Raw genomic sequence first — 14,484 nt, forward strand, 5'->3', positions numbered from 1 at the left:
GTACTCACACAAACAGACATTTGGTCACTTTGTGTTGTGGGCCGTTAAATAAGCATGTGTAGCCTTCCTGTTGTAACCCCGAGCCCTTGTACCTGACCTGCTCCCGGCTTTTGGAGAAGGCAGGGTGTCATCCATTCCACTTCCCCCTCCACTTTACATTTCTTAAGAAACCCAGAAAGCCAGAGGTGACGTAACCGCTCTGTTGTTTCTTAGAGGCCTTCGGGAGGGATGCATTGACAGGGTGAGTATTGGTTTTACCCACCTGACCCACACTGTGTGATTATAACACGATCACCGTCCCAGCGAGCTGTAGACCACAGATAACATTAACCAGTCACTCCCGCTGACCGTAAAACTCATCCGATTTTAAGATATTCTTGGGTCCCAGGGAATATTAAAACAAGACCTTCTTTTGCACCAGTTGATTCTTATCACTGAAACGATAACTGGAGGGTTTGGAAGCTCCTACTGGAGTTGGGCGTATGAGATGGAGAAGCAGTGTATTTCTGGGATGGGACTCTCCCATACTGGGTTGTTCATACCGATCCTCTCTCCTCGCTAGGTCGTCCTCCCCCAGACCATGGACCCAGCTGGGGCCGCAGACCTAGAGGGCATTCCTCACTTTATAAATTGTTGCTCTTAGTGGTCAAAATGGGATCTTAGAAATCTTCACAGGAGAATGTAGACACACAAAGTGACTCCTATTTGTATTGATTCCCCTGCAGAACCAAGAGGGTTTGTGTTTTGAACACTGCTGTATGATGGCTCATCTCAACCACTGGTCCTTGGCTGTTGTTCTGCACTGCTTCCATTTTCCACCATTCCATAAAAATGTTGTTCCTGTAAATGTTTTGAGCACTCCTCTACCCCAAATACCTAGTGGCAGATTTCCTGCCTGCTTATTCTCCATATTTCTAAGTCCCAGATGCTTGTGGATCGTGGTCAGAGTTCTGCCTGTGGTGGGAGCAGTGCCCAGTGCCGCTGGGGTCAGAGGGGAAAAAATAGACCTTCCTGGGCTCTGTGATTCTGGATTTGTAACTTTTTGAATGATTTAGGCAATGTTATGCTCAACAAGACTAAATCACACATAAGTGATGTAAGTAGTTGACCTCTTCTGTATGGTGCCTCCTGGCTACTTCTAGATGGACTGTGCAAATGTCCTCCGGGATAAAATACGGGATTTCAGAGTATCTGCCTGTAACCTGCTGCTTTTGGCTCACTAGAAATTATGCCTATGCCAGACTTGGTGAGACGTGACTGAGTTAAATAACATGTTAAGGGAAAAGATCCAAGTTTGAGCAATCTTTTAAAAAAATGCTTCTCTTCAGTTGGCTTGCGGCTGTGCTCTGTGGGAAACGAAGAGGCACCGGCACCAGGGCAGGGTGGGTGTAAACACGGTTGTGGGAAGCGTGTGTTGGGCATTGGGAGGGTCTGGTGCAGAGCCCAAGCAGGTTGCTGGACACACTGCCACTGCCTCTGTGCTTCTTAGACCTGGGCCCTAAAGAACAGAAAGAGAAAATGGGACAGGCATCATCCAGGCGTCATCCCAGTGAGATGTGTGTGCAGCCCTGACGGCGTAGCTGGCCGTGCCGTAGCAGGGCCCTTCCTCCCAGCTCCACCTCTGTTAGCAGGAGGTCTGTGTCGGTGGGCCAGGGCTTGCTGGGGCAGTGAAAGCTCTTGAAGATGCTTAGGGTTGGCTTTTATTTTAACAGCAAGGAAGTCTGTTGTAGAGTGTATAACCACGTATACCCCTCCTGAGGCTCAAGGTGCTGTGGTTGGAGGGTAGTCCAGTCTACCACCGCTGTGCTGTCCCTGGCTGGCAGCAGCTCTGAGCTGCAGTTGCCATCCTTTAGTTTCTCCGGTGTGGGACATGTTAACTTCTTGCAGGGCTTATGTCAGGCTTCAGGTTTATTAAAGTCTCTCCACATGACGTGTAGTGGAAGAGAAGTGTTAATTCTTGATGGTCTCTAGCCCTAAATGCTTTTATGTAAGGTTTTGGTGTCTTCAACTTGCTTGTCACCCACTTTCTTCTAATTTTGTAATCGCTCCCTTCTCCAGCAAGATAAGTAAGTGTGTGGAGGAGACCAGACCGATGGTGTGTGGAGGAGACTGAGCTGGGATGGAAGGAGAGTCCCCCAGAAAGCTACAGAAACTGCTGATTCCAGACGTGTTATTTCTTTTCCTGACCAAGCAGCACATGTTTTGTGTCTAAATATTTTTATCATCTTGCTCCAGTGTGAAAGTTATCTCTTGACAAGCTCCCTCTGTTTGGCTCAGTAGCTGCAGTGAGAAAAGGCGATTGCCTGCACAGTGTTGTCAGCGATTCTGCCTCAGGAGGAGAATCTGTGGGTTTTCCAGACCTGCAGGCAGGCAGCGAACTTTGTAGAGATTTCTAGAGGCTACGATAAGCACCCTGAATATCCTTACCTGAAGTCTAATTCTCTTTTAACTAACTTGTGCATCCTGCTGTCAGCTCCGGAGGGTTTACCTGCAGTTCATGCCGTTGTGAGGCAGAGGAGCTGACGTGACGGGGTAGAGCAGGTCAGCGATGAACGCACGCTCTGCTTACCCTCCCTGAGAGCTGAGGCGCTGAGGCAGGACAGCATTGCGGTGGCTGGAAGTTTTTGAGGAAGGAGCTCACTTTTAGGATGAAAGGAAAGTGCTGTAGGTTGTTCGGGTCATCCGAACAGCAGCCTTGTCTGTCGGACGGCTGCCCTGCTGCCCTCCTCTCTCTCACTTGCCCGCAGTACCAGGATGCCACCTCTCCTCCTAATGACTTTTGCTTCTGTCGTGAGTAAGATTAACGTGCGTGGAGTCTTTTTTTTTTTTTTTTTTTTTTTCCCTTCTTCTTTTCTTTTCTTCTGGTGCCTTAAAAGCGCCGGGTCGGCAGCCAGCGGTTGGGACGACCCTGCAGGAGGGCGAGGCTGTCCCCACCGCTGCTGCAACGCCGCGCCGGCCGGTTCTCCCCCAGGTACGGATGGCACTCAAGAACGCCGAGAAGGAGCTGGAGTCCCACTGCAGCTGGGCTGCGCCCGAGGCCCTGCAGAAGTGGCTCCAGCTGACCCACGAGGTGGAGGTCCAGTACTACAACATCAAGAAACAGAACGCGGAGAAGCAGCTGCTGGTGGCCAAGGAAGGGGTGAGAATTTCAGCTTCTTGTCCCGGGTCTTCCCCTCGCAGCCGCGGGGAAAGGTTTGGGGAATGAAACCTGCAGAGTTGGTTTCTCTGCACCTTCTTTATTTCCTTTTTAATGCCTTAAATTTGCATTTTTTTAAAGTGCAGCACAAACCTTCATAGAGGTGTAAGTAGGGGCTGAAAGTGATAATGGGCCATCACCTCTCAGGGCACGGCAGGCACTGAGCTGGGCATGCCCGTCAGCTGCGTTAGCCTGTCTTCAGTGGGCTGGAGCCTGGGAAGGTGCAGAGTACGAATTGCTGCCTGTGCGACGGCACTGTGGGTAGTCAGTAAGCAGAAGGTTTTGCACCTATTAAGCATAATCCCTGCTCTAGGTGATTTACGTGCACAGGCAACAAAATGTCTAACATGTGCATGCGATCTGCAGCAGTGATTCATTTCTGTATTCCCAGTTGTTTCAAATTTTCTGTGCCAACCAAAAAGCGGTGAGCTGCAGGGAAGCTGTTGTAACATGCATTTGTCTCTGTGGACATACACAGCAGTCAGAGCTGGCAGCATAGAAAAATTTGTCTGCCTTAATATGTTTTTATTCTGAACATTTTAACATTTCAGTGGTTTTCCTTTTGCTGTGTCAGTTCTCATGTCCACTTCCTTGGTTTGTCTTTTGTACGTCTCAAGTTAATGCCACTAGATCTGTGAACCAAAGAGCTGTGTGTGGAGACTTTAATTTTGAATACACACAGTGCCACAAAGGGACGGCAAAAAACCCAACCCCAAAACAAAAAACCTCCCCAAACCAACAACTCTAGGGCATTAACAGTGTTTCTCTGATAGTTTACTCATGGGATAGACAAAACAAGGCTTTATGAGAGAGCCATTCTCTGTATGAAGTAGCTGGTTCAGTTCCCTCTGACTCTTGGGAAATCAGGAGAAGGGCCAAGGAAGAGCATGAAACCCCCAACCTGCTTACTTGCTGCTGGCAAATTCCTCACCCACTGTGCAAGGAAGAATAACATCCTTCAGTAAAAACCCGATTCACACTATTTACATGCGTGCAGACAGCTGCAGGGACTATTTCTGTCTCAGCCCATCCAGGATGTTCGTGTCCTGGAGGAAACATAAGGTCGTCTTCTTCCTGTGACCTTTTTCTGTTGATGTTCCAGGCTGAAAAAATTAAAAAGAAGCGAAACACCCTGTTTGGAACATTTCATGTTGCTCACAGTTCATCTCTAGATGATGTTGATCATAAAATCTTAACTGCAAAGTGAGTATCTACTTACTACCTTCCCTTATTTCTGCCTGCTGCTTTCACCCCTCTTGTATTACAGGCATGAGTGTACTGTAGCCTGTACAGGTGCTCTTGGTCTCATTTTGCTGAACATTTGTTCTGCTGACTTTATTTAGCTGGGATTGGACTTGCTCCTTTTAATCAATAACCTTTTAATTTTGTCTGTGTGAAACAAGAAATCGCGGCTATGCAGAGCAATTAGAAGTCCTGTCAAAATGAGGATTCGGGAGGCTGCAGTGTTCTTAAGCGATTATCCCTGGGTATTTCAGTTGTTGCTGTTGGTTTTAATTCCTGTATTCCTGAAAGTGCAATGAAAGACGTCTCAAGTATTAGGATACAAAGCTGAACCACTAGACTCCCTGTTTCAGACAATTTATGATGTGTTTTTCCTTCATTTGCTACATTTTTCCTTCTTTGAACCTTGCTTTCAGGCAAGCGCTGAGCGAAGTGACGGCCGCGCTGCGGGAGCGCCTGCATCGCTGGCAGCAGATAGAGCTCCTCTGCGGCTTCCAGATCGTCAACAACCCGGGCATCCACACCCTGGCATCAGCCCTTAACATTGACCCCAGCTGGATGGGCACCCCGCGGCCTAACCCCTCGCACTTCATCATGACTGATGACGTGGACGATCTGGACGAGGAGATCGTGTCTCCCATGTCCATACAATGTACGTAGTCTGTGTTAGCTGCGTGTAGTGAGTCTGCGTCTGCCGGGTGCCGCAACATGGGGCAGACCTGGAACAGTAGTTCTAATGCGTTAGGAGGAATTGAGGTATCTACGTTGGTTTTTAAATGACCAAAGACAAATTGTTAGTCGTTAAGGGTCAGGGATGTCCGTAAGTGCCAGACCACCACTGCTGGGGTTGCTTGGAGCCTGTTAATTCCAGCAGAACTAGTAATTTGTAGATGTTATTAGGCATCATTTAATATGTCTGCTGTTCTGTTCAACGCACTGAATTTAAGCATTTACAAAAAACCCCAAAGGTATGGGCTAGACCCACGGAAGCGAGAGAGGAAAACAAAGTGCATTTTCCTGATGTCCCCTTGGCTGGAGCACTTGTTCAGGATATAAAAGGACCTGAAGACACCCCCTCCTCATGCACAGCTTTGGACTTGCACCTCTTGCCATTCTGTATGGGGAGGAGCAGTCTGCTGTGGTGATGCTGCCTACCTCTAACGACCCATTAAACATTTCCTGGAGCAAAGACTGAAACCCCAGTGCCCCATCTCCTGTGCGTGTGTTGTAGTCACCAAGGTGGGCGTTCTTTCCCTCTTTGTCTGTGACTGTTGGTATACAAAGTGCATCAACTCCTATAGGGAGAAATGGGGCTGCTGGAAAGGGAGGGTGGATGATCCTGCTCTCATGAGCCCAGATCTCTTGGAGGAAGGGACTGAACTGGGGTCACCCTGTGCCTGTTGCTCTCTCAATTGCTGAGCTCTTGGATTAAGTGAAGGCTGTCTCCTTCTCTGCGAAAGGTTTGTGAATCAGTCCTGACTACTGTTCCCATGTTAAACTGACGCAGATTCGGCTTTGCTTCTCTCAAAAATGCGTTTTCCAAGTATAGTTTCCTAGCTATTGCACAAGAGAATGGGAGAACTGAGGAGCAGTTCCAGACGCTCTGCGACAGCGGTCTGGATGGTGCAGGGAACAGCACGTCATGGCGAGAGTGCAGCTTTCTGAGCCCCAGCTGGGAGAGGGGAGCCCGTGCTGATAGTGTTAGCTGCAGCAGTCGTCTTAGTTATGTCTGATTCGGGTCACTTTCTAGCGAGGACTTCATCAAAAGTCTGTTTAACTGGGTAGAAGGTGGGGAAGAGGAACAGAAGAGTCTCGGGGTTGGCAGCGTGCGCTGCAGGAGATGCCTGTACGTGCCATCACCATCCCCGCCTCGTGGTTTCGGGTGCTGGTTAGATGCTGTGAAGGTCTGGAGGCAAGTGCTGAGGTTGGGCTCAGGGCGATGGGGGGATGAAGGCAGAGCAGTGAGGATTTGGGGAGCCTGCAGGATGTTAAGGCAGGAGGAACAGGGTATTTGCATGTTTCCAGGGCTCAGCAAACATGGGGGTTGGAGCTGGTGCTTTATGGTGTTGGGTGTGCGTAGGGAAAGTTTAAAGCCTCAAACAGATAATGGTGTCCTACTAGTCTTTGCGATTATCAGTTACCATTAGAAACCAACCTAGACAGCTCTAATAAAACACTTGCAAAGATGCAAGCTAGGTATTAATGAGAGAGGGATGTCTGAAGGGAAGTCCTAAGTAATACTGAAGCACGCTCTCTGGAGGGTGTGAGCTGTATGAGGCAGGAGCCTTCATCTGAGGTTTTAAGCCTCAGCTTCGTTGTGCCTTGCTTGAGACACCTCGAATGAGATTTTTGCAGTGAGCGCTTGCAGTTCCCGTCAGTCCAGCGATCGGCAGCGAGCCTGCCTGCCTCCGTGCCGCAGCGCTGATCTGCATCCCTGCGGGCGAGAACTCCACGTAGCAAGCGGTGGGCACCCAAGTTCCCAAAGCAAGGGAGCGTTTGGCTTTCCCTAGAGGATTTTTCTTTCTTTGTGTACAAAGACTGCTTCAGGAGAGAAGCGCAGAGTTTTTGCTCCCCAGACATGTTGGGGATGTTGCTGACTGCCCACGATGATTCTCCCGGTAAATCACGTTTTTCTCTCTCCCGTTCACACCCGGTTGGCCCATCCCAGACGCAGCCTGGCTTTTCGGGCGCAGGTTCAGTGACCGCTCGTCTCTGTCCTCGGAGGATCAGTCCCTCTGGAAATACCCTGGTTTGGTTCTCTTCAATTATATTTTCATTTTTTATTCTACCTCTGCCCTTTTTCTGGACTAAAATACACACACAAATTTTCCAGCTTTCTGGCACGGAAAACTAATGAATGTACCTCTCTTCACTGAGTCATCAGCATCTTTACTAACCCCCGGGAAGAGTCTGGTGGGATGAAGAAGAATCACAGTTCGCTGTAGTTCTCATGTGCTCTTGGGTTTTGCTTTTTAAAAAAATCCAGTTATGAAATCTGGAGGGTTGTTTTTACTTGTTTTTACCCCTGAGGTGGAGATTAAGGATTCAGGCTAGGCCAGGAGGAGGTGATGACGTTCCCTTTCCCATCCCACCTCCTCCTCCGCGCAGGCTTTGCTTGCAGTCCCTCCGCTGCTGGCCAAGGCTGACCCCGATCCCTCCCCGTGGGGGGCTGCTGCCAATTGCCATGCCTTTCTTCCCTCGGTATCCGTAAATAAATTGAGCAATGCCACCTATTATGCTAATCTGTCCCCTGGTGCCCTGATGCCGGGGCCATGGGGACGGCACGCTCAGCCCCAGAGACACCGAGCCTCCTGTTTTCGGCTGGAAGCCTTCCGTTCGCGGAGCGCTGCCAAACGCCGGCCGTCGTGGGATGGAGGAGGACGAGCAAGTGCGGCAGCGGGCCAGGCTGTGTGCTGGCGTTGGTTAGGGCTTGCATGGTGGTGGTCTTCCTCAAGATGATGGGCAGGTTATTTGGCTAACGATGAAACATGTGCAGTGGCTGGAGTGCAATGATGTTTGTGGGAAGCGAGGGTCCGCTGTGGCTGTGCAAGGCGAGGTCTCAGCCTTTAGTCCGGTGCTTATCGCAGGGTAAATCATGCAAAGGTGTAAGGTGTCAAGTTTGTAAATGAGGAGTGGAACACAAGGGGGAAAAAAAACCCAAACCCCTTAGGGAAAAAAGCATGGCCCAAGAGAAAAAGAAACCTGTAGCAGAAACCCATAATCCCCCAGTTAATTATCCTGCAGAGCCTGGATCCCCGTTAGTCCTCCAAACTGAGACTCCTAAACTGTATCCCCGCCAGCAGCAGGCAAGTAGGGATCAGCTGTGCTATTCCTGTCCGCGCGGCCTTAGTTAGCAGCATTGCTGCTGCAAAGGCACAGCAGGAGAGCTGGAACAGCCTCCAGTTCTGCCCATTAACGCTCCCCCTCACCTCCTCTGATCGGTTTTTTGCAGTCCCCACCGGAGCAAGGGATTTTTTTTCCACCTTGACTCCGTGTGACTTGATTTCACTTAATTTCAGCTCTGGAGCTCTTAAGAGGAAAAAAAAACTTGAAATAGAAAGCGGATGGTATAAAGAGCTCCAGTAAAAGGTTCGTAGATGGGCAGTGTAGTAAAGCAAGAAGTAGCAAACCTGAGCAGTGGGACCCTGTGAGAGAAACTGTGATTAACCTTGGGGATGTGGAAACAGCAAAGTTGCCTGAATTATTCTTGCTTGTTCCTTCTTCCACTTGAAATATGTCCCAGCCGTGATGCTTCAGTACCTGAGTTGTCGCTGTCAGATGAGCTGCAGGAGACTCGTGTTTCCTAGCTGTATGTTTTTATAGCAGTGATTTGCTGGTTCTTCGATTCCCGAAGGAGCTCTCCTTCTACTCCATTTCTTAGCTTTCCTGTCTGTTCACCTTTTTAACCCATTTTTACATTTATTTCTTATGCATATAAGAAATCCTGAACACCTTATCTCCTGCAAAAGAAGGAACATCTTGTATGGAAGTTACAGCTAGTGGATTAAATACAGCCCGTCTGGTTGTCTGCAGGATGGCGATGCAGCCCACTGGATCCTTAGTTTTCCATGTGTAATGCTCTGCCTGATGGAAATGAGCGTGCAGAAATCTCCGTGTAGGCGAAGGTGCCTCCCTCTGCCTTCCTAACGGCGACCCCCTGGCTCCGGCTCAGTGCGTAGGTGTGGGGCAGAGGTAGTGCAGGCTTGGGGCAGAGGGAAGTGGCTGAGCTCTCTGGCCTCTTGTTACCCGACAGGTAAGATGACGTGGCCAGAAAGATCATTACGATCTTTAAAAGCTGTTAATTAGCTGGTGACAGGGCACTGAAGGAGGTAGTCCAGTTTGTTTCTCTGAACCAAGATGAATTTGCAATTGGAGAAAAATATTTTCCAAATTGAGCGTCTCTCTGATCAGTAAGCTAGTTATCAAACAGACTGGGAACAGATGATACCACTTTTGGACCAGAGCTATCATTTCAGGCGTGGACTGTGACGAAAGCCTGTGCCTACCCGATTAATATCATAGTTACTATACATCTGCCGCGTGTCCCAGCCGTTCTGCCCTGCAGAAGGGTACAAGGCTGGGAGGTTTCTGCATTTTCGTAGAAGCTTTCCTGCGCCTGAACACAAAGTGCAGCTGTACTTCGCAACCCTGCTTTCGGTACCGCATTCCTGCACCTTGCTCCAGGAGTTGCACTGGCACGACGATGCTGGAAGCAGGAACAGAGCTGAGCTCCGGGAGTGGAGCTCTCCTCGCCAGCTTTAGGTGCCTACATCTGAACTGATCACCGGAGGCTCCTTTTTTAGGCTGTGTAGGGAAATAGCACTACCAAGACAGGAAGCATCTGAACGATTTGGATGTCTGCGTTAGGATGAAATGAATCATGTCCTGAAAGTACCGACTTCTTCACGTTTACTATAAAGGGAGCCTGGGTGGTAGCTCTGATGTAAAGTTGGGTAGGATGAATCATGCAGCCAGTTTCTGCTTCAAGCAAGATGATCAGATAAGGTGTTCAGAAAGCACCTATATCAGGAATGTCAAACAGAGTTTTTCATGGGCTGGGCATTAATCTAGCATGTTAAGCAGTAGCACCAGCTTAACGCTTCTTCTGCATTAAACCAGCGTAACTTATAGCACAAGGTAGGATGGCTGCAGTGGCCCGAGCAAGCGTCCTGGTGACAGAAGGCATGGTGCTGCGGTGCGTAGTCCTGGCCGTGTGCGTGGCAGCTTTATCGCGGTGCCTCCTCGCCGATTTGATGCGCTGCCTTCAGCATTCTCCCCTTTCTCTCATTACAGCTCCTGCCTTGCCCAGCACAGTTCGCCAGCGCCTGGTGGACCCACAGCACGCCCACGGATCTCAGAGGTTGGTAGAGAGTTATGTGCAAGGCCAGAATGAGTCGGGCCAACCTGCCCATTACCGGGCAGGCAGAGTCTCTCTCCGTCGAATGCACAGCCTCTCCTCTGGACAGTCTTTCAGTTCCGACCTTCCCGGCACCAGCCCATCATCTGCTGCCACCACCACCTCTTCCACCTCTTGCTCCTCATCCACCACCACTGCATCTGCTCCTGCCTGCCATGTCCACCCTATCTATTACCATCACACCACCTCCTCTTATTTCCTTCAGATGGACTCCATCCCTGATCTACCCCCTCCTGATGTCACCTCTGGAGTTCGCTGTCGCACTGAGAGCTTTGGGTATATTGCTGTTTCTTTTCTAGCTCCCTCTTGCCTGCTGTGTCTCAGAGCTGATGCTTGCTCGGGTGCTCTTTCTCCTGGATTCCTTGTGCCCTTTCCTTTTGGGGTTTTATTTCATGATTTATCCACATGTTTGTTTCTTCAACCGCTCTCCTGTGCCAGTGGACCCTCTAAGGAGTGCTCCATGGTCCATTCCCATCTCTGCAAACTCAGTGGGTGCATAAACCATGGAGGTGCTGTTGTTTTAACTGTAGCTAAGCAAATGAGAATTCCTGGGCACTCGGTTATCACTAAGTAAGTCGGTCTTTCACCTGGGTAATGCACCTGTGAGAACAAAGGTAACGCAACTAATCAAACAAACACTGACCTTATTTGAAGCCTTGACTTATCTGGGGTCTTCACAAGCGAATTGCAAAGGAAACACGATGGGTAGATACTATGAGATAGTCGTTGGTGCTGCTGGAGGGTTTGGAATGTGTGCTCGTTTTAAGAGGTGGCAAAAAGCAGGATTAGGTATTTTGTGTTTCAGAGTGACTCTCTACCTCTGTTTTGGTAGGAGATGAGGCATGGTTGTGATTTGGCTAAAGAATGTCTGAATAATGAGGAGGGAGTTGGAGCTTCTTACTGCTGGATCACTGGCTTTAACTTGGTCCCTTTCAGTAGTAACAGCCGGCGAGCGATGGCTCTTTGGAGACCTATGTATGATAGGATCCAAGGGACTAGTTATTATCCACATCCCTAAATCCCTGACCTCTCCTGATTCACCATGCCGGCGTTAGGGAGGCGAAGCACTGGGTGGGCCATAGATGCAGGAATCCTGTCTGGTCTAACTGGGGTGCTGCGAGGGGGCCTCCGGCAGCCGTCCCGAGTTCAGAAATGTTCCGTGCCCCAAGCAGAGGATCGCATTCCTTGGGCGGCCCCGGGTGGCTTTCTTCCGAATGAGGTCCACGGGCAGCAGTCGTTGGAGGTCCTCGCCCCACGTGGGTCATGGACGCACCCAGCTCCAGAGCGCTGTTTGAGCCTGCGTCCATTCGGGTGCTTGATTTAAACCCTCGGCTTAAGGGGTGCGTGGGGTGTGTGGTTTGCGCGGTCTCTAGTTCAGGGGCGTTGCGGCCGCTCGGTGTGGAGGTGTCGGCGCTGAAGCAGAGGGTGGACGGGCTGTCACGGGCCGTCAGGGAGTCCCGTCGTCCTGCCCTGCCGGGGAGCTGCCAGTGACCGTGGCCGAGTCATTTCTTCTCTCTGTTCTGCTCTTTCTCCTTGGTAAAATTAAAAATAGTCTCCTTACCCTCAGCGTTAGGGAACAGACTTCTGGGAAAAGGCTGGAAGTCCCTCAGCGAGGAAGTCGATAGGGGCGATGTCCTTTCACGTTTATTTATCCAGGCAGGACAACATTCCAAGTCACCACATCTTCATTCATCCCGGCACATTGTACCATTATTCCTTTATCTGTAGGTACCTCTGCCCTTAGGCGTAGGTTCTCCCCTGCCATCGTTTACACAGTCTCCGTTTTGGATGTCTCACCCCCTCGCTAACTGGTGTGTCTCAAAGCCGGGCTGCCTGCGGGCTGCCTGTGAGCTGCCTGCTGGGCCAGAGCATCCCTGAGCCCAGGCTGCGAGAAGCAGCGCGTGTAAAGCCCCGAGCAGCCCCAGGCAGATTATGGATTCTGGAGTGTCGGGGCGGGGGGAAACTACTGCACCTGCTCCACAATGGACAATTAAAGAGCAACGTCTTGGTTAATTTAGTAATGTTTGTTTTGGGATTACGAGAAGCAGCGTAATTAAAATTTAGATTAATTACTGCCAATTTGAGTTCAGTTGCAGCTGTCCCAGTTTGACTGATAAAAGCTGGGAATGCTTCTGGTAACATCGCGCAGTCCCTGTTTACCATCGACCTTCCTGTCTCTGTAGAAAGGAGGGCTTGTCCTGGGAGCTCGAAGGCTGATGTACTGTTTCAAAAATAGCTGTATAAACATGATTTTTTTCAGCTGAGTCTGTGGTACACTTAATTGCTGACCAGGTTAAAGTCTCAGTCCTGCAGGCTCCCCTGAGAGTGGCAGAGGGAAACGTGGTGTGACTTTGGGATCCCAATTAGAAAAGGCAATGGTGCTGAGAGGTCGTTAGGAGAGAATGACTGGGGTCTTCTCCTTATTCCCCACGGGCACTTAGTAGCTTGTCAGAACCTAATTGTCACCCTGCAGTGGAAGGTAGGATTGATTTCTCCGTGTTCCCGTAGCAAAGACCACCTGTTGATGCAGGATAATTGATTTAGCAGTGGAGTTTTGCAGAGTAAGAACTTTTCACCTAAGATTTGCTTCAGCTACACAATAGCAGATGACTCCAAAATCCATGCTCATTCATTCTCTGTTCATTTCAGAAAACAGAAATGAAGAATTGGGTGCCCAAATGTGTTCTTATTTTGTCGCTTTTAATTTTTTGTCAAACTGCATCGTTAGCAGATCCTGCTTAGATGCATCTCTTTAGAAATACTGCCACGAAGGCATGCCACAGCACAAGCCAATGTATTGCTCTTTCTCTTTTATATAACCAGTCTTGGAGGCCTTTACATACATCCCTCGAGCTCCACAGCCTCCCAAAGAGGCAAGCAGAACAGATGGGGAAGCTGAGGCTGAGAAAGGCCTTCCAGGGAGTCATTGCCAAGGACGAAAACGGAACCCAAAAAATCCCTGGCTCCTGGCTCCCTTGGTAGGAGGAGAGTGCTACCTTGAGTGCTTTGGGCTGCTGGATCGCTTTAGCCCCTCTCGTATCCAGCAGATGCCAATGTTGGCGAGACCTCGCAAGAGAAACCGTCTCAAACAAGCCGTTCCCCCAGAGACAGGCTCGGGGATCGCTTCTGTCCCTGCCAGCTGTATACGGTGCTAAAGTCTGCTGGGGGTTAACCTGGTAGGGACCTTCTCTCCAGGCAAGGCCAGCGCGTGGCCGGTGAATTGCTTTCATGAACTCCTCACTGTTTGCTTCTCTTTTGCAATTGGCTTCAGAGGATCCGGTGCAAATAAGGTCAGAGCTGTTCTGATTTCAAAGGCTGATGTGTGTTTTTTTTAATGTTAATGAAGGGGACTGGGTGTCCCTGGGGGGGAGAGGGGTTGGAGGGTGCTGTGTGCACAGAGGTTTCTGCTGCCAGTGCCTGCTTCAAGTGGTACCCGTGGATAAACCTGACGGAGATGGGAGCCTAGGACCAAATCCCCACGCTGGTGGCCCTTTTCCAGCAGGGAAGGGAGGTGGCAGCCAAAGCAACAGGAGAGTGTCAGTAATCCAGTGAAAAGAGTCATTCACAGCCCTTACAGAATGGAAGGGAAGAAATTACTGTTGGATTTGCATTGTAGAGGCTGTTTCTAAGCCTCTGACTGTGCCACGCTGAGCGCAGCAGAATAACTAAGCCATACAGCAAATTTGATTCTGCCTTAGGGGAAGCCTTTGCTGCCCTTGGTGCCACATGCTAGCCAGGTATATAACGTATAGCCTTGCAGCTATGGGTGCTCTTGGTGAAGGGCAGGGAGTGGTAGAGGCAGCAAGGTCTGTAGAAGGCTGGTAGACCAAGCCCTGCTTTAGTGTCAGATGCCCTTGAGCCACTCCTAAGCTTTCCTGCAGCCTATGTCCTGGATTGTGCAGACAGCGGGAGCCCACCACGAGAAAGCATTCGATGGGCTGCAGAGCTGAGGAAAAATAAATATTTATTCTCTATCATCCTCCTGCCCTCTCCCCTCTTTCTCCACCACTACCAGTCTTTCTTTACTCCATGCTTTGCTCTCTGCTTCTTTTGTTTGCAAAGTCAGTCCATTCCCATTTTCTCACCCTCTCTCATTCGCCGCGGTCGGTTTGGATTCTTGCAGTGGCAC

The 14,484-nt window shown here is 49.9% G+C and overlaps 1 protein-coding gene across 4 annotated transcripts in view; it reads left to right on the forward strand.

The window, feature by feature from the left end:
• The window catches only part of STIM1 (stromal interaction molecule 1), a 101,663-nt gene that overhangs the window by 80,913 nt on the left and 6,266 nt on the right, over window positions 1-14,484 (forward strand). For 2 of the 4 annotated variants that reach the window (XM_050908245.1, XM_050908254.1), the window contains exons 8-11: window positions 2,972-3,139; window positions 4,299-4,399; window positions 4,855-5,090; window positions 10,232-10,298. In XM_050908245.1, the coding sequence (XP_050764202.1) occupies window positions 2,972-3,139; window positions 4,299-4,399; window positions 4,855-5,090; window positions 10,232-10,298 (572 nt within the window). Of the gene's footprint in view, window positions 1-2,971; window positions 3,140-4,298; window positions 4,400-4,854; window positions 5,091-7,106; window positions 7,188-10,231; window positions 10,632-14,484 lie in introns of all 4 variants that reach the window. The other 2 variants (XM_050908228.1, XM_050908238.1) reach the window with 2 other exon arrangements.

This window comes from Gymnogyps californianus, chromosome 1 (assembly GCF_018139145.2).
Source record: "Gymnogyps californianus isolate 813 chromosome 1, ASM1813914v2, whole genome shotgun sequence".
Taxonomy (NCBI): Eukaryota; Metazoa; Chordata; class Aves; order Accipitriformes; family Cathartidae; genus Gymnogyps; species Gymnogyps californianus.